A 21014-nucleotide genomic window follows, 5' to 3' on the forward strand; every position below is an offset into this window, starting at 1 on the left:
TTGGTATTTTGTAGGTGTTTACTCTTTGTGTAGTTATCTATATTATTAAAGGTCCTTTCTGTTGCCTGAAGACAAATTTTGGCTATTAAAATAGGAAGCAAGACAAACAAAATATTTATTGAAACACTGGTGTTCCTTTTAGAGTGAGAATGCTTAGGAAAGGCCAAACCCAGCACAACTCTTGAGAACTCAATAGAAGTAGAGAGATCCTTTATTCTAGAACACTGCCATGATTATTATCATCATGTTCCATGATTTCAGTCTGGTCTTACTGTCCATATAATAATTCTGGGAGAATCTTTCCGACTCAGATAGGTCAGGTTTTATAGGGGTTTAATCCTCCTCTATGACCAAGTTGGCAAGAACCATAGCAATGGTTACTGGGTACCTGCCTCTGTGTAATCAGGTGGTAGAACAAATATGAGAGCTGCACAAGACTTTTCCAGGACTCTTCCATCCCTGATACTCTGCTATTCTATGAGAATGATAAAGACTCTCTGGAATAGTAATAGGCTTGTTAATTTAAAAAAATGATTGGTTTTTAGTCCAGGAGAGTGGGCTCAGATATATTTGAAAGACTTTCCAAAAAGGACATGTGAAACTTTTAACTGTGAAATGTCATACATTTGTAGGGCTAAGAGTTTGTTCTTTGGAGTCAGGTTCAAATTCTTCTTCTGTCATTTACTGTGACTTTGGACTTGTTACTTTATCTGGGCTTTAGCTTCCTTATTTTGAACCATCCTTTGGTTATTGTAGTTAATAATAATTGTATATTTTATATTTTTTTGCATCATTAAAAACTTTAAATATGCTCAGGAGAGTTACTGGTACCATCAACAAAAATCTCCTCAGTTGACTAGGATATGTGACATTAAGAAGACACATTTATTCTGACTTCTAGAGGCAAGAATGCTAAGTCAGGATGTTCAAAATAGTTGTGTTTGGTTGAACCAGGTCCTGAATCCTGAGAACTTGCTTGGAGCTGCTTTTGGGGCCTCTGCTCTGGAGGACTCCTGAAGCAGAACTGGAAAAGCAGGATTGGCTGCCCTTGGGTTATTCTGGAATCTTGTGGGGTGTGTCCTTAGAAACACAAGCCAGATAGAGGGAAACAATTACCAACTATAGAGGGCTTAATATTTAAGAAAAATAACAAAAAGTTTTTAAGCTTTTCTCTAACATTTTTATGTCTCTGCACTTTAAAATGTGAAATGATTTATAATGATATCAACCATAATACTATTTGAGGAAATAAGCAACGACAACAAAAATGAAAATGCAAGATATATGTGGCAAGAATCAGCAACAAAGATGAAGGGAGGATGCTCATAGGTTAAATTTAGGGATAAAGTGAGTCATCAGTTTTAGTTTGAGTTTCTGGATAGACAGGAAAAAAAAAAATAAAAGAATAGACCATGCTACATAAATCTTACAATCAGAAAGGAAGAAGTAGTTTTTAGGGAAGGCAAATTTTTCTTTCTCTAAATTCAACAAGAAATTTTTCCCATAAGACATCATGGAGTGGGTATTAAGGAATGTCATGCCCAACTGTAGTTTGCTCTTCAACGGCATGAGGATTTCCTATTAAATGTATTTATTCCCTCCACCCCACCCCAAAATGTATTTATTCCCAGGTCCCTCAGAAAGTTCTGACTCAACAACTCTACAGATGTGATCTACTGAGTACATAGTATATTTTTTCTTAATTCAAAACACATAATTAGAATTTAAGAATTCATGAAGCACTTTCCCAACTTTTACTTCTTTGACAATAGCCTAGTGAGGTTCATCAGATTTTTTTAACTACAAGAAGAAAATTTATACCTTAAGATGTCTAGTGACTTAAGACACTAGGGTACTTGAATCCCTATGATTTATTTCAAATGATGCTGGACAATAGGAAATAAGTTTTAAGGCTACTAACATAAGGAAGTTGTACCAATGTGATCAAGCAGAGGTTGGGAGGGTCTCAGATTAAGTGTCCAACTATTGCATGAGTTGCTTTTGAGACTCTGTCCTATCAGTCATCTGAGACATGTACAGAAGTTCACCTTCTTTGTAAAGCCCTTTAAGTGCTCACCGCTCTCTCCAGACATGTCCCTTACTTCCTTTCTCCAAGGCATGTCCAAGGCACTTTTATACATGACTTTAATTTCCCTCCAGAGTCCTGGGGTACGTTGTGCTAAATGATAGCCCACGCTGTCAACTTCTCAATGGCTGGACATCATTATTTATTTTGATAGAAATAGGTAGAATCTGACACATAGTAAGTGCAGATTAAATAAGCACTAAAGGAGTCTGTAAGAAAGGGGCATGTGTTATAGGAGAAAGATGGGGTATCCATGTATTTATCCGTCTGTCTATCTTAATTTAGGACAAACCTAGAACTTTGGTCATCTTTTCTATTTTCTATACTGGAGAAATAGGCAATGCTGTGAGTCATTTAATTCTAAAGTGGTGACTTGCTTTTGATTAGATGTGGCAATTATCATACACGTGCAACTTTTAAAGCTACCTATTACATGCATAATCACTAGGGTTTAAAGAGATACTCCTGATCAAACCATTCAAAATTTGATCTTGGCCTTCCCTCTCTAGGGAGAGGCTTCCCTCTCCCTAGCCCATTTTTTTATGTCCCTAAGTTGAGCCATTCCTCCTTGCCCATCAGAGCATGCACAATTGGTTCATGAACCTACTCAACGTTTTTTTATATGCAGTTAAAATTCTGGCATTAAGGTCTGGAACAATTAAGTTCCCTAAATTTTTGACCTTAATAAGGAGTGAAGTGAAACTCAGGGAGGCCAAGTGACCTCCCCAGGGTTGCACAACCAAGAGCAGACAAGTTCAACAGCTTGAACTTCTTTCTTCTCCATCTCCTCTGCTCTTTATATTCCTTAATGGCATCTTGTCTATTGGACTATCTCCCACATTGAATGGCTGGTGTAGAATTCCAAGGATTCAGGGTGTGGGTACCAATGGTAGAGGTGCGTGCCAGCAGCCTCTGAATAAACCAGCTGAGGGTTGGAACCTGCAACAAGAGGTAAGCTGTGCTCTAAGAAGATGGAAATGGGAAATGCAAGCGTAAGTGAGTGTTCTTAGAAGCTTAGCTGGTTTGGGGGTCTGGGTTGAGTATGTCTTGATTCCAATGCCCAGAACTGATTTCTGTCCTTAGAAGCTTACAGAAAAGAATAGGTTAAGTTCCTGGGTAATATGATAGTAACTTGCTGAGCCGACATTACTAACACTCAGGTCATAAAGTGGAGACAATAGGGAAAAGGAGCATTCCTAGATCAGATATGAAATAGAGTTAGGAAAGACCGTGCTTCCTGGAAATACATGTAAGATAACTCAATTAACCAAAGGGGTGGTGTTTTGTTTCTGTGGGCACCTTGAAGGCATGTGTAAGATCACACAGCTTGCTCACTCTTTTCAACTGCTTCCTTCTGCACTGTTCTTTGTTATTTACTAGCACTACTGCATAGTGATAGAATGCACAACCTGGAATTAGGCTGCCTGAGTTCAAATCTTTCCCTCTTCCCTTTCTCACTTGGCTATGTTAGTGACTTGGTCATAGTCCTTACTTATAAAATTAAAGAATAACAATACTCATTTTTATAGTGATGTTAGAGTGAAATTAGGTACTATATATACAGCACTTAGCTTAATGCTTAAAGCAGAGTATGTATTGTTTATGCTAGCTACTCATAAAATAATTGTTCTCAGCTATATCATTTCTGTTTTTGTATTTCTTTTTTTTTGTTTTTTGTTTTTTTTGTATTTCAATATCCATTCTCCCAAGAGAATAGAATAAGGAACCAGTGAGTGTTTCTGAGCACTCAAACTATATTGTTTCTAGTTCCCCCTTATTCATGGTTTTGCTTTCCACAATTCCAGTTACCCACAGCCAACTGAAGTCTGGAAGCAGACGATCTTATTTCTAACATAATGTCAGGACATCAATAGTAGTCTAATGCTATATCACAATGTCTGTGTCATTTGTGTCACTTCATCTCATCATGGGGCCATTTTATAATCTCACTTCATCATCATCATCAGAAGGGTGAGTACAGTACACTAAGATATTCTGAGAGAGAGAGAGACCACATTTACATAACTTTTATTTCAGTATATTATTAAAATTCTCCTATTTTATTATTAGTTATTATTGTTAATCTGTAACAGTGCCTAGTTTGTAAATTAAACTTTATCACGGGTATGTATATATATAGGAAAAAGCATAGTATCAATGAGATCCAGTGTCAGGTATCCACCGGTGTATTGGAATGTATTCTTCACAGATAAGGGGAGACAACTATAAATCCAACTATGTGAGATTAGAGAGTTTGTTAGTCTTTTCTCCTGAAATTAGGTTCAGCAAATCTCACTCTTCTCATAAGTAACTAATTGCACAGTTACATGGGCCCTTATATTTTAGTGCACACAATCCCCTCATGTGCCAAGCACACAAAGCAAGTGACTAGCAGAGTTGGGGCAGGACCAGGTCTCCTAACTCCCAGTGCTTACATGTTGCACCCTGCAGCTGTGCCTCCTTTCTTAAGATAATCTTATTAGGTCTGTGACTTTATGATGATAAAAAAATATGTATTTAAAATTAAGTTTAAGAAACTACAGCAAAAACAAATGCAAAAACACAAAAAAATACACCTTTTTTGCTTATAGGTAGGCACAGGGATGCCCAAATTAATTAAATAAAATAAGACAGACCCTTTGTTCAGTATGCTATTATTTTAGCTATAAATTGTAAGTTAAAATCACCTGGGGAGGGCACCTATGTGGCTCTGTTGGTTAAGCATCTGCCTTTGGCTCAGGTTGTGTTCCCAGGGTCCTAGGATCCAGCCCCACATCTGGCTCCCTGCTCAGAAGGGAGCCTCCTTCTCCCTCTGCCTCTGCATTACCCCCTGTCTCTTATGAATAAATAAATAAAATCTTTGAAAAAAAAGTCACCTGGGAAGTCACTTTGTTGAATGTTCTCCTTGTTTATCATCAAATTCCATAAATCCTCTTGAAAAGAAAAAAGATAAAGACAAAAAATAAATTAGGATTGAGATTAAATAAGAATGTTAGGATAATCACTAGGATGTCTTAAAATATTTGAGCCAGTTTTCTTCTGTAGATTTTCCTATGTCATAAATAAGTGCCATAAATAAGTGTCATAAATTCAATACCTCCATAACAGCTTGTAGTTTGTGAATTATCTGTTTGCACAACTACCTCTTTGAATTTGCCAAAAAAAATCTATTCATTAGGTGTCTATTTATATATAAACTGTATAAGACGGATATATTGGTATATTTGTTTAGTAATATATCCCCAGCACCTAGAACAGTGCCTGGCATATAGTATAAATTAATAAATGTTTGCATTAAATAAATAGTAAATGGATAAATGAATGAATTTTTATCTTTTTATGTACGAAAAAAAACTTCTAAAGATCAAAGAGATTAAACAACATGTCCAAGTCACAAAGCTGGTAAACTGCAAAGTCTAAAACTGAGATCTCTAGAATCAGGAGTTAATACTAGAAGAACTATACTGTTCAAGGGTAGAGTGCAGGGTAGCTGCTGAAAGGATAAAATGATTAATCTATGGCCTTTGGAGGAGTTCATAGTCTAGTGGAGAAAATAGACACAATTGAAAACAATGAGGGGGAAAGAAAACAGACATGAAGGTTCCTACAAAGCATTAGGAAATCCAGAGTATAAATATCGGCATTCTGTAATTGTAGGGGTCTGTGATGTCTTCACAGAGCTTGTCTTTGAATTGGACTTGAAAAAATGATTAGACTTGCTAGGTAAACAAGCAAGTCTACCTCGTAAGGCCTTGTTGGCACAGCGAAGAGCCATGTGCAAGGATGTTGGGGGTTTATGCAAACATGACCAATTCTGAAACAAATCGTTTGTCATTGAGGCATCAGGCGTTTGACCTCAGGAGTGAGATTCGCGATTGAAAGATACACAGGCCTCAGGGAAGAACATTTTAACATCAGCCAAATGCATTTGTTCTGATTTTCAGCCTATGGAAATTCACAAAAGGGTTTCAAGCATAGCAGTAATAGAACCCAACTTGTGTTTTTGTTATCTGACAATGAGTAGAGGATGGTTTGGAGGAAGGACAGACAGAAACAGTGGAACCAACCATAAATAATAAAAAGAGCTCAGGAAAGAGGCGAGGAAGGACTCTGCTAGGCCAGCTAGTCAGTGGAGCTGAAGAAAAACAATGATAAAGCAAAAAAATTTAGAGGTAGAATATTCAGTGATTCAAGAAAGGTGGTGACAAGCAGGAAAGATCCGGTAATAATATTGCCCATCTGAAGACCCACGCTGGCTATATTTGGAGCTTCAAGGAGTAATGTTTAAGGGCAGATGCATAAAGAAAAGTCAGAAAGAATGCAAAAGAATGGCTAGAGGTAGGGAGGAAACAGGAAAATATATGTCATGGAAATTCAGCAGGTGAGAGGAAATTCACAAAGACTGGAACCTTCTTGAGGGGTCAGAGGAATTAAGAATATGTATGTTTTTCAGACAATGGTGACCAGAATCCAGTCAACATAGCTCTAATCCAGAGTGGAGAAAGTGAGCTATTCTAGTCAGTGCCCTGAAAAGCACTCATATGGTATTTATTATGTGCCTTACACAGTACTTACACATCAGATATATTAGAGTAAATCAAGAAAATTCTCATCTTTATAAAGTTCCCCCATCCCTGTCATTCTCTCTAATCAAATCTCATTTTATCTTTGAAGGCCCAAATTGTATCTCATCCTTGCCATAAACACTTCCCTAAGTATCCTGCTGTCAGTGACAACTTCATTCTCTAGAAATTACCTGAGATGATTTGCTGACATTTATCTTAGTTAGCATATTAGTCATCACTGCATTTGCTATGTCATTTTACCATAAGGACTGCAAATCTTTGACAAGGGAATTACATTCTACAAGGGATTTGTCCTTCCCAGTTTTTGCCCCTACTTTGTGTCTAAGGACTTAGAATACATCTTGATGGTCTCCTCCCATTCCCCATCCCCATTATATTTATGGTCTTCCCTTGGAAGAAAGGACGGCTAGATTTTTCCCTTGAGCAAGGACTGCTGTGTCTTTCAACAAAGATCCCTCAGGCTTTCTCAGTCAAATTGCAATAATGGGTTTTAGATCTGATCTCTAAGATACTTTTCCTTAGTTAATCAATTCAACAATTATTTTCTGAATGTCTCATTCAATCTGTAAGGTACTGTGTTAGAGCCATGAACTAGATAGATCTGGTCCCCACTTTCATATAGCTACATGATTAAAAATAAATAAAGATGGTGATATATATTATAACGACACTATGACAAGGTAAAGTAAGAGAGAAGAACTATAGGGAATGAGAGAAGATAGTGTGAATAAGAGAGGCAATAGAATTGTTTTCCAAGGTGGTGACTTTTAGATGAGCTACAGGACAAAGCACTAGTCACGAGAGAAGGAAAGAGCATTTTAGGCAGAAATGAAAGCAAGGGCAGAGAGCCTGAGGTGGTTTTAAATTCCAGAAACAGAAAGAACATCATTTACTTAGAAAACAATGTGGAAAAGAGGAAATGGTTGAAGTCAAGCTGCCATTCCCAAACCCAGAGCTGACATCAGTTGTCTTATATTTCAGATAATGAGCTTTCAGGGTTAACAGAGAAAAAAAAGTTCCAGTTTACATCTGGGGAATTCCCCAGGCAAGAAATAAAAAGAAATACTATCTCAACTCCTTGCATTGCTATTGTTGTGCTTTGTAACAATATTCAACAGGAGTGCAATAAGTACTTTGTGCTTGCTTGCGGGTTTCCTCTTTGTTTATATTAACAATCCCAGGAACTCAGTGGTTGCAAAAGCAATCATAATAAGAAAAATAACAATACAAAAATAAACATCTGTGAGTTTCAATAGTTTGTGCATGAGGATGGTATGCAGAATCCTGCCTATCCACATGATAACATATTGATTTAAGCAAATCAGAGATTACAACATGGCCCTTGATTACTTCTCTGTAGAAGTGTTTCTTAATCTGTTATTGGTCATAGACCCTTTTGAGAATCGAACAGAAGTCAGAAGCATTTTCCCTAAAACAAAAGTCAAGATGCACATTTACACAAATATGAATAAAAATTTAAAGGGTAGGTGGACCTTTAAGGTCCATGTAGTGCAGAGCATCTAATGGAGGGCTTTCAAAATTGATGGGCTATCAGAATCACCAGAAAGCTTGTTAAAAAGCATATCCCTAGCTTTGCCCTAGGAAGATGCAAGACGGGATGAAGGAAACTTCATTTTGTACAAGTTCTCCAGGAGATTCTAGACCACACTTTGTCAAGCTCTGCTTTGGGGCCTTTGAAAGAGAGACTCAGTGAGTGGAGATTGAAAATGCCTGGAAATTCAGAGCAGGTTGGATCCAGGAAAGCTGAAAGTAGGGAGATGACTGTGGGTGGAATGACAATAGGGCAAAGTAGAAGTGAAAATCAGAGCTGTGTATAGACTGGAGTAAGATGTGTTAGGAGTTGGACACAGGGGCTTGGAAGCAGGTAGGGAACCCTGGGAAGATTCTGGGCTATATGCTCTGCCACCATGGCAATCCCTCATGATCAATACTCATATGAGAGGTTCTCTAGATTGTCTCTGAAAAGAGATCAGCTATTCCCTCTGCTAACCCTCTTCAGTTTCTCAAACTAGAAGATAAAGGCAGGACTCATCACACCTCTTACTAATGAACACGTCACTGCCCACCATCTTCACCAAAGAATTACAGTGCCTGGACTGGGTGGGTCCTTTATTCTTTTAACTTTACAGATGAGGAAACTGAGGCACTCAGAGAAGGAGTTCACCCAGTCAAGTAGCACATGTGTGAAGACCAGAACCTGGCTTTCTATTCCCTGGTCTAGTGCTCCTACCCCACTGGCACTGAGATAAAAAATATTTTATGGAACTACATGTTGGGAATGTACACACTCCAAAAGAGTTTAGGAAAATTCATTGCGATGCAAATTTATCTTAAGGTAGGGCAATACTTTTCAACTCAAATAATATATTGTCATGCACAATTTTGTTTCTCATTCATTTTAATGCAATGTGGTCATTACCAACAGCAAACTGGACAAAAGCAAGGTCTGTCTCAGTGCTTACGTGCTCCTCGTCATGGAGCGAAGGATGAACTCCACTGCATTCTCAATGATCTCTGTGCCCAAAAGGTTTAGGAATTTGGGGAATTCTGGCTCTGTTTTTTTGTCTGAGGCATCTGGCTGGTCATCTGGTTTGTCATCTGAAAAACAGAACAGAATCTCAGGTGATTCTCAGCAATAAAGGGAGCCCTAGACCACTTTGTATCCCCTCATTAATTATACAGCTTATTTTTATTGAACAGCTATATTTATTGAACATTTAATGCCTGCCTGGACAAAGTCTTCACTTGTATCATCTAACTCTTAAAAACGACATATATTGATACTTAGGTAGACGTGGGTTTCCTTTCTGTTTGAGAAAACTGAAGCTCATGGAAGTTAGTAGCTTGTCCAGAGTTAAGCAACTAGTAAATCCCAGAATGCCCTCCCCTCCTTTTTAAGATTATTTATTTATTTTAGAGAGACAATGTAAGTGCAAGAGTGAGCAGAGGGAGAGAGAATTTCAAGCAGACTCTGCACAAAGTGAGGAGCCTGACAGGGGACTCGGTTCCATTACCTTGAGATCATGACCTGAACTGAAATCAAGAGTCAGCAACTTAACCAACTGAGCCCAGGCACCCCCAGAATGCCCTCCCCTTTTTAAAGATTTTATTTATTTATTTATTTATTTATTTATTTATTTATTTATGAAAGACAGAGAGAGGCAGGGACACAGGCAGAGGGAGAAGCAGGCTCCATGCAGGGAGCCTGATGTGGGACTCGATCCCGGCACTCCAGGATCATGCCCTAAGCCAAAGGCAGACACTCAACCACTGAGCCACCCAGGCGCCCCCAGAATGCCCATTTAATGTATTTTTCTCCATGCAGTCCCCAGCCTGTGGTAATGATAATAATGGTGACATAATAATGGGTAGCATTTGTTAAGGATAGACCTATGACAGGTGATCTGCATGCACTGTTACATCATTTTATTCTTGCAGCAGCCCTATTAGGCAAAACTATGTCAAGCTAAAAGTTAAGAAGTTGAAATTGAGAGTGTTTGAGGAGCCAATTCAAAGCAGAGTTAGTGAGTGACCAAAATAGAGGTCAATCCCATGTCTGACTGGTATTAAAATCTGGATTCAAAAGCACTCTGTGCTGAACTGCATAGCCTTTTTTTTTTTTTTTTTTTACAGTGGAGATACCTTTGTTTCTTTATATTCTTTAATTTTTCTACAACAAACATAGAATACTTATAAAATACAAGGTATCAACAACAAAAACAAATATGAGCTATATGGCCTTTGATAGAAAAGTTATGATCTAACCACAAGTATGTTATAAGATTGAAAGCAGTATAATAAGAATGACAAGGAGAAATTCTATCACTTGTATATCATTTGATAGTCTGTAAATAGGACTACAGGACTAGTCCTGTAAATAGGATATACAGGACTTTACAAATGCCCTGTGATTTTACCCTTGACCATTCTTATGGGGTATGCACTTACTAAGAAATTGAACTAAGAAACTGAAAAGATTAGGAAACTGAAAAGATTAAGTGACTTGCAGGAGATCTCACAAATAGGAAGAGAGGATGGAACTCTAAATTCAGGTTTCTCACTCTTAACTCTTAGTCAAGTGCCCATTAAATGAGGACCAAGGATCCAGAGAGTGAAGCTGGGGACATGCAAGTTCCCTTGGGGGGTATTGGCTTTGCTTTATGGTCTAAATGGTTCAGGAGATTAAAAATAATGAAGAGTGGCATTTAGCAGGTTCAAGTGGCCTCCCTCTTGGACTCCGGGGTTTGGATGAAGTGGGACCTTTAGCTTTTAGTGTTATTGTAGCTTCACAAGTAGTGTTGCCAGATTTGGTAAATAAAAAACATGATATAATACTATCCTTGAGCAGTTTTCCCCTGAAGACATTTATGAGGTACAAAACAGCAATTCTTTGCATGAAAGGTGAGTTCCTTTTGCCCCATGTTGCTCTATGCTTACTTGCATAACAAGTTGATTTTACTGACGTTTTATTTTAATATGATGCAAAATGCTAACTTTTCAATATGCAAAGAGCCCTGGTTTGGAGTATGTGTGAAGATTGGATCCTTAGCCCCAGCCCTTGAACCACATCTGTATTAAGAAGTTTCAGAGTGGGATCCCTGGGTGGCTCAGTGGTTTAGCGCCTGCCTCTGGCTCAGGGCGTGATCCTGGAGACCCAGGATCGAGTCCTGCATCGGGCTCCCTGTATGGGGCCTGCTTCTCCCTCTGCCTGTGTCTCTGCGTCTCTCTCTCTCGGTGTCTCTTATGAATAAACAAATAAAATAAAATAAAATAAAATAAAATAAAATAAAATAAAATAAAATAAGAAGTTTCAGAGTATGGTGGACCATGTGTTTTGGAGTCCTGTATACCTGAGTTTGATTCCTGTCTTCAGCAAAAAAATCCATCATGTGACCTTACACACAATACTTAACCACTCTCAGTTTTCTCATTGTGTTTAGGATCGGAAGATATTTTGTATATCTTCATATGTATCACATACGTATGTGTATACCCAAATCTATATATCCATATCATGTGTATACCACTTATCACAGTACCAGGTCCTTGGTAAACCCACAATAAATAACTGCTGCATTATTATGGATATATGTCCATAATAATGGGTGCATATATAAATAAAATATATTAGTAATAATAGTAACAAAATGATTCATAGTTTTTTTTTTCCTCTGGTGCTTTAGGAGATTATGAAAATTAAAAACTGCAGTTAAGGAATTAAGAAATTTGAAAATGTTGAAAAGCAGAAAAATAAATAAAAATAATAAAAATGAAGAAGTCTGACATACTGGAAACAAAATATCAAAGCCAATAGTAGAATATTTTTTTCTTTTCAAGTATAATATGGACTAGTCTTTATTTACATCAACTACTTGGTTGAGGTTTTCTGTCAAGGTAATCACAAAATTCTGAAAAAATACACTCCTGCTGATATTTATATAGTGTTCATGGTTTACAAAGTGATAACAAGGGTATATTCACTTGATCTGGTGAAGTTGATTGTTATCCCATTTTACAGATGAAGAAACTGAAGTTCAAAGCAGTGAACTGATTTAACTAGTTTCGGAGTCATGAGACATGGAGCTGGGGACTGGTCCTTAAGCTGCCATCTCATCTTTCCCTTTATTGTGGTGATGACTTCAGGAGGTGATAGACACATTAGTGTCTGAGGTCGTCTTTGTGGCAGTCTGCCTGTATGTTCTGCGGGTGGACAGTGGCTGGCTGACGATGTGGAGTTCTGACAAGTTACATGCAGAACATTTCAAAGGGCTCTGTTACTAAATTACTTGCACTGGCTGTATTTTCTGACCTATCCTTCTGAATAAAGACAAGTCAAGAGCTTACCTTCTTCTGCAAGCCCAAAATAAATTAAGGAGAATCTTCAAGCTGCCTTGTAGTCCCCTACGTGCTCAGAACAGACACGAAAGAAGTAGGCACTTGGTCATAATGGACAGAATCGAGGGACCCAGGGTTCCAGTCCCAGGCATGTCACTTCTACCTGTATCTATGCCCAAGTGACTTGCCTTTTGCAAGCTTTGTTAACCTGCTGAAGGAGAAGTGATAAAACTTGGAATGTTTACTTAAAAGGATTTTTATGAGAATCAAATGAGATAATATATGATAACAATAACAGTTAATATTTAGCAGGTGCTTATTAAGGACCAGACTTTTGTCTCTTATTCAGTTTTCTTCAGTTTTCATCACTTTATATGAAAGTTAACTATTGATACTCCCTTTAACACGTGAGGCCCAGAGAGGTTGAATAACCTGCCTGAAGTCACATTTCTGATGAGTGGTAAAGCCAGATTTACGAGACTTACTCCAGGGTATATGTTCTTTACCTTTGAACATTGTTAGTTAGAATCATCAAAAAATAAGTACCCCCTCGGCTGTCAAAAAATTTATAATATATTAGTGTCACTGCATTGCATGAATATGTAAGAAAAAAGATCATTCCAAACTTCATACATTTGCTGAGGTTAGAGGCTGTCACTGAAGCACATTAGAATACAAATCCTACTTTCTTTTTGTTAGAAGATCTGCCTCTTGTCCTCTTGCCCAGGGCTCTTTCTGCACTGCCCAAAGCCCTGTCTCCCTCTTTCCTCTTTGAGTTCTGGATCAGTGCCACCACCTTCCTCTAATCCTGGCTAACTACCCCACATTGCATGGGCTGCTCTTGGAAGCACTTACCGGCCTGGCAAGTCAGGATCAAGATGAGTAGTCCCAGGACGATCGTCAGCCGCAGCACTGAGACAGCCATGCTTGCAGCCTTGGGTACAGGTGCAGATAACCTGCTCAAATGCACCCCAAGACTTGCTCCATTTATAGGGCCTTTATAGGTGACATCATCTGCTGTGGAATTTAGGTTGTTACGCAAGATATCTGCACAGCTTGCGCTTGGATTTCTACTAATGAACCCTGCCCTATCTTTTAAACCCTAAGTTTTTCACTTAGGTAAAGGAAAACCCTATTGCTTTCTGTAATGTGTATTTTATAAACAGCACTACAGTAACCCTGTTAGAGGTAGTTCCAATGGCAGCATCAATGATTTGATGGCTATCAGGCAGTTACTATGCAGGGCTAAGGAGCAGGCCACAAATCAGATTGATAAGGTGTGCCTACCGCCCTCCTTCTGCCCTCTGCTTGTTTTTCCATGCTCTGAACTAATTACTTGTCCCCACATCGACATGCCCATTCACACCCTCTTGCCACTGGCTCATGCTCTTTATTTTTCCCAGGATAAACCTCCCCATCATCTCCTCTTATTCCTACTTATTCCTCGGACTCAGGTTTAAATGCCCCTTCCCTGTGGAACCTTCATGTGATGATTCCACCCCACTCCAGACAGTTGCTCTATCATCTGCCTTTTGGAACCCTAACATATTATTTGAGAACTAAGTACTTGAAGAGATCTCTTCTCCTTTTGCACATGGATCTCTTAACGACAGAGTTTTTTTTATTTATTTTTATTTTTTATTAACTACTGAATCTTCAAGGAGCTTAGTATGGATCTTCTAAATGGTCTCAGCTTTGACTTCACATCCTTGGGAAGCTCATTCTGGTTCTTCCTGACAGAGGTAGATGCTCCGCTAGGTGCCTGATATGTGGGTGTTTAAATGTCTCCATCAATACACTGTAGACTCCTTAAGGGCAAGACTTGTTTTCAGAGTTCGATACATGTTACTCAAGGCATATAGCAAACATCAAAAAAGAAAAGAAAAATACATTTTTCACTCAGTAAAAGGGAATATTGAGGTTGAAATGCTGCTATGTATCTCAAGTGTAAAATATATTTCCTCCTGAATATGAACAATCAAGGGGATAAAATTTAGTTCAAGTCTATATGATATTGGTTATCCTGATACCTTTTATAAATTTAACTAATTGGGATGAGCCTTTAGTTCCTAAACTTATAGATTGACCAAAACATATATACTGTATCAGATGGCCCTATTATGTTAATTGACATATGGAAACAGGAGGCTTGTCTGGTGTCACAGAGCCCGGACATGGCCCTCTCACTCAGGTTAGTACTTCTTACAAGACACAAAGCTGCACTTGGAAGCCATCAGGCAGCTCTGCTTGGACCCTTCCAGGTTTCCTCTCCAACTCCAATCTATCTCTTTTTTTTTTTTTTTTTTTTTAAGAGAGTGTGGAGGTGATGGTTGGAGAGAAAAGAATAGATAGAAAAAGAATCTTAAGCAGCCTCCATATCCAGCATGGAGCCCAACATGGGGTTCAATATTAGAACCCTGAGATCATGACGTAAGCTAAAATTGAGAATGGCCACTTAACCGACTGAGTCACCCTGGTGTCCCACTCCAAATTATCTTCTTAAGACCCTAATCCTGTTTCTCCTATACAAAGGGTTGTGATCTAGAGATAGTAGTCCATAGTAGGGAGCTTTCAATGAGTTAGATTTATGCCATCAGGGTTACTGCTTAGGAGAGAGCACAGTGTTTGTCTAGTGGTATTTGTGGGAAAAAATACTCAAGCTTCCTCTTTTAGCCATGCCATGGCCCCTAATATGTGGCTGTAATTTGCACAGGAAAGGCTAATAGTACCTCTGCTTTGCACGAGCTTTGAGCGCTCAGGGGGCTCTAATTCACCATAAGAACGCTGTACAGGCAAGCAAAGACTCTAATGTTGCAACCTGGAAGCTAGGCCCTGCTGGCTTCTCAAAGATATCAGCTAAATGGGGCATTCAGACAAGTTCCTGAATCAGCTTTCAGTGTCTGGTGTCAAGAAAATAACACCACATTGAGGACATTGAGGGTCAGGATAGCAGGATTCTATTCCTGTCAGTACAACTAACTCATTTTGTGACCCTGATTAAATACTCCCTGGGCCTGATGCTCAGTTGTCTGTGTTTGCTGTATTTTAATCTTTTCATTTCTGTTGGTTTATTCCTTTTAGTTTCAGATTTCAGTTAAAATGCCTCTTTTTTTTGAGAAAACTGTGATTCTAATCTAACCCAGACCCCTCTTTCGTAATCTTTTATACACTCTGTATTCTTCCTTCTTAGGATTTAAATATTATTTTTTCTTTCATTATTTAATGCCTTTCTTTGCCAGAGATGTTAAAATCCACTGTGGAAGGATTCTGGTCTCTGTTCACTGAGACATCTCTGGTTTCCAGAATACCCAACAGATGCCTATGAAATAAAAGAATTAATAAATAGTTTTGAGAAAAGAAGTCTGGACTTGTGTGATAGTTCTATCAGTTAATATCTGTGATGCTGGCAAATGATTGATGCCACACTCTCGGTTTCCTCATCTATAAAACTGGAACATGTTATGAGTCCCAACCTACTTGTCTGCATTATTTAAAGATATAGAAGATAACAGATAAAATACCTGATAAGCTGTAAAGAACCTTGATTTATTTCCTCAGTTTTATTGAGATATAATTGACGTACATCACTATATAAGCTCAAGGCATACAGCATGATTTTTTTTTTTTTTTAGAAATTTTTTAAAAAATTTTTATTTATTTATGATAGTCACACACAGAGAGAGAGAGAGGCAGAGACACAGGCAGAGGGAGAAGCAGGCTCCATGCACCGGAAGCCCGATGTGGGATTCGATCCCGGGTCTCCAGGATCGCGCCCTGGGCCAAAGGCAGGTGCCAAACCGCTGTGCCACCCAGGGATCCCTCAGCATGATGTTTTGATTTATATATATTGTGAAATGGTTACTGCGGTAGGTTTAGCTAACATCCATCTTCTCATGTAAATACGATAAAAAGAAAGAAAAAAGGAAAAAAATTTCTTCTTGTGATAACTCACAGAATTTATTCCCTTAACAACTTTCCTATGTATTATAAAGTAGTGTTAGTTAGACTCCTATTGTACATTCAGAAATGAGAGTTTGTACCTTTTGACCACCTTCCTCCAATTTCCTCTCTCCCCCTTCTCTGCCTTGGGTAACCACAAATCCATCTCATTTTATGTGAGTTTGGATTTTTATTGTAGTTTTTAAAAATTCCACATATAAGTGAGATCATATGGTATTTGTCTTAATCAGTCTGACTTATCTGACAGCATAATGCCTTCAAAGTCCATCCTTGTTGTTACAAATGGTAGGATTTCCTTGATTTTTTTATAGATGAATAATATTCTGGTGTGTGTGTGTGTGTGTGTGTATGTGTGTGTAAAGCAGCATCTTCATTCATTCATCCACTGATGGCCACTTAGGTTGCTTCTGTGTCTTGGCTGTTGCCTTTAATGTGTGCCATATGAGTAGCAGTTTACAAGCTGTGACTTATCCTCCATCGGTATAAACAAATGAATTGGATTTGCTTTTAACTAGGAGAAACTGAGATTTTGAAAGATTGTTTTATCCAAGTTGGAAAGAGGAAGAGAAGGACCTTGCCTTGGAATGACATTCTAGCTTGGAAAGAAGATATGAGAATGGAAGGAATAGGAACTCTAACTCCTATGGACATTTCCATGCATAAATGAAAGTCATCAGATTTCTTAGTCCAGGAAAGAACTGCAATCGGGGTTGGAAATCTCACAGAAGGATTTTGATATATGTGTTACTGGTCAAGCGTGCATGGACCTGGGGATCAGATAGACCTGGGTTTGAGTTTCAGATTTGCCACTTACAAGTTGTATGACCTTGTCACCTTACAAGTACTTCCTAATTTCTTTATGCTTTGTAGATCCAATATCTACAACATAGGAATAATGATATCTCTCAGGGTTGTTACAATGATTGGATGAGAAAATAAATGCATACAGTCAGCACAGTGCCTTGAATATGCTAAGTAAAAAATAAGTGGTAGACTAATCATACTATTCCATTTTGTTCCATTCCACCCTACCCTATCCTATGATTCTACCCTGTTTTATTTTATCCTGTTATGTCTTATCATTATCATCTTCCCTCCTGTCTTGTACCATCCTGTTCCACCCTGAGTTGTCCCAGAGGAAGGAGTGACAGTTAGCCATGGAAGCAGCATTACAGGTAATAATAGTAATAGGCTAATGTTGGTAACTCTGGCCAGGTATCACACTAGATGCAACATGTCAGTGAATCTGGTGGGAGGCTACTATTACTATCCTAATTTATATAAGGAATTCAAGCTTGGAGAAATTAAGTAATTTGTCCAGACTTACAAATCATGTGTGAGCTCCAGCAAGGAATTCAACTCAAGGATGTGTGGTTTCAAAGTTTGTACTCTTAACTATTACATTATGTTGCACTGGCATGTTCTCAGGGCTGTTATTGGCAAAAAGCAAGGGTCAAACAAGGAAGCTTGCACTCACTGGCCTCTTCACTCACAGATCCATCTGTGTTTTTGTTTTTCCCATTGGTCTGTAGGTTTCCCACTGATTTCTGGATAAAGATCTGACTCACCTCATTCACCTCTGTTGTATCTCAGTTTGATATATCAGAGGTACCAAGTGTCTTAATCCTTGGCAGAAAATAAAACAGAGATAGGGTATAGAATAAAACACAAGGTGTCCACTTAAATTTGAATTTCAGATAAACAGTGAATAATGTTTTCATATAAGTATGTCCTAAATATTTCACAGGACAAAGTTATACTAAAAAATATTTGTTATTCAGCTGAAATTTAAATTCAATCTGGCATCTTATACTTTTATTTACCCAATATTGGCAACCCTTAAAAGGATAGGCCCTCTTGAGTGTTTTCTTGCATTTAACTCCAGATCAGAGAGTGAATGACTAGAATGGGGGGAGTCAAGTAAACGATTAAAAGTTAGTATGTAAGAAGTTAAAATCACATGTGGAAAGTGGAAATCAGAAGTTATTGAGGGCCCAGTTCCTCTTTAATATCACATCTGGGACATATTTTACCCCTGTGTTCCTCATAAGGAAATTATTAGCCCATCTCTTGTTCTTGGTTCACTCTAGCCAAAGTTTCAGACCAGCCCTGGAAAGAATGCATGTGGCTTAAGGAAGGGCTTCCCTGCCCATGGTGACCACATGCTGAGGAGTGACCATAGCCTTTGTCACCTTTCTGCACGTAACTTACATCTTAGTCAACCCTTATGCCACTGATCAATTTATTAATTTCTTATTTATTGGGAATTTATTGAGCTTGTGTTATTGCCAGGTGCTCTGCTATGCATGAGGGACAAGAAAATTTAAAACACTAGTTCCTGACCTCGCCTTTGTTGAGGAGGCAAATATGTAACCAAATGACTACCATTTAAATATGAGACATACTAAGGGAGCTATGAATAGATTCCTATGGGAGTGTATCACATAGTAGTTAACATTGTCTCAGGAGGCAATCATGGAGGTATCATTTGTTTGGGGCCTTGAAAAATGGGTCTGTGGGTGCTCAATATGCAAGCAAGTTGTGGAGAAGACACATCAAGTAGGAGACATGACATCTGCAAAAGCACAGAAGCATGGAAGAGCGTAACGTATTTCCAGGAATGAACCTTCAGACTCTTGAGTATTAATAGAAGTGAACATTAAAGTGAGCTAACTGAATCTTGAAATTTACTTTAATTAATGAACATGCCAAGAAGAAATAATAGAAAAAGAGAAAGGGAGGGAGAAGAAGAAACAGAGAACATTAGTAGGAGTAAGAAATAACAGAGAAGTATTAAAGCCCATGGTTAGTTTTTCCTCTCTTCTTATTTTCCTGTTACAATCTTAGATAAGCACATTGCTATCATCAATTATAAGACTTAGAAATGCAATTTTCTTTGACTATTTTTTCACTTTGGAACCCACTTGTTTACAAAGTCCTATCAATTCTCCTCTTAAATATCCTTCACATTTATCAAATGGTCTTCATTTCCCTCATAAGTGTCATAGTTTAGGACTTCGTCTTGACTGTTGCAATAACAACCTTGTCTTCTTGGTGTATACCTCTCCTATCACCTCAACATCACTATCATTTTTATGTTTCTAAGCATGATTATGTTTACATCTTCTGTCATTTCCCTTCTCTAATAATTCCATGGCTCCTTACTGCATATGGATAAAACTCTGTTAGTTTTATTTGGAATATCCAATTCCCACCAACTCATCCTTCAAATATTACATACTTCAGAAAAACATTGTGACCACATCCCTGGTCTAATCCATGGCAAAATTAATCACGTCTGCTATGGGCTCATTTGCACACAACTTTATTATAGTATGGATTGTTTTGAGTCATAAGTTATTGTTTTATTTTCGACACCTTCATTAAGCAACAGGCTCCTCAAGCATGGGCCCTACCTTATTTATCCTCAGATATTCTTTGCCTACAATCATGACTGTCAAGTAGACAGTGCTAAATAATACAGTGGGTATTCAATGGATGCTAATTAGATGTGTGAATGAACAATTGGGGATAGTGGCAAAGGTGATTCTGGATTCCCACTGAAATGAGAGCCAAAACACAGGCCAAGAGATGAGGTATACATAGAAAGGTAATATAAGAGTCCAGTGGCTTTTGTTTTTCTAGCAGCTAGATCTGTGGCTGAGGGTGGAAGCAATATTCGAGAATAGGTACTTACTTGGCCGTGCCTCACTTTGGCACATGGGATAGAATGAAGAGGACTTAAAAAAAGGATTAAGCATACATTGATCACATGGAAATGGTAATTTTCCTCTAAATTATGAAGACCTTAGCCTTAAAATCACAGAATAAATATTTGTCAGTGATATATAATTTATCTATGCCAGATGGGAGTATAATAAACTTAAGTCACAAGGTTTTTCTGGAATCAAATGAGGTAATGGATATAGAATTATTTGAAAACTATAAATTGTTAGAGTATAAATTGAAAACTATACAATGATGGAAAACCAGTTGAGTCTATTGAGTCAACAACAGAGATAAAATAGATCCATAAAAATACTCATTTAATTCAAATATAGGTGAAAAAGAGGGGAAAGAAAGAATAGATGGAATTTTTAAAAATCTAGCAACATTGTTGCTATATACAATCATAATAATTACACTAAATGTAAATAAGCTAAAACATCAATAATAAGAGATTGTCAAACTATACTGTATACAGATACTTTAAGTATAAAGACATAGGTAAGAGGAAGTGAATGCAAAAATATATATCATCAAACAGTAATCAAAAGAAAGTTAGGATGGTTATATTAATATCAGAAAACATAGTGTTCAGAACAAGAAATATTATCAGAGATAAAGAGCGACATCGTATAATCATAAAGTGATCAATTTATTAAGAAGATGTAATAATCCTATAGTGTATATGACTAGTAATTGGATCTCAAAATCCGTGTAACAAAGACTGACAAGAGGGGAGGAATATATAAATTGACAATTATAGATGGAGGCATTGAAACTAGTCTCTCAGTGGTTGATAG

General features: G+C 37.9%; 1 protein-coding gene across 1 annotated transcript; it reads right to left on the reverse strand.

Annotated features, from left to right (window-relative positions):
* Positions 1 to 864: 864 nt before the first annotated feature.
* Positions 865 to 13525, reverse strand: C5H5orf46 (chromosome 5 C5orf46 homolog). The gene is made up of 4 exons (XM_072825101.1): positions 13384 to 13525; positions 9156 to 9291; positions 4963 to 5019; positions 865 to 1080 (listed from the first exon to the last, which is right to left on the reverse strand). Exons 1-3 carry the CDS (start codon positions 13451 to 13453, stop codon positions 4971 to 4973), a joined length of 255 nt encoding a protein of 84 aa, XP_072681202.1. The 5' UTR covers positions 13454 to 13525; the 3' UTR covers positions 865 to 1080; positions 4963 to 4970.
* Between the last annotated feature and the right edge of the window lie 7489 nt (positions 13526 to 21014).

Source organism: Canis lupus, chromosome 5, assembly GCF_048164855.1.
Source record: "Canis lupus baileyi chromosome 5, mCanLup2.hap1, whole genome shotgun sequence".
Taxonomy (NCBI): Eukaryota; Metazoa; Chordata; class Mammalia; order Carnivora; family Canidae; genus Canis; species Canis lupus.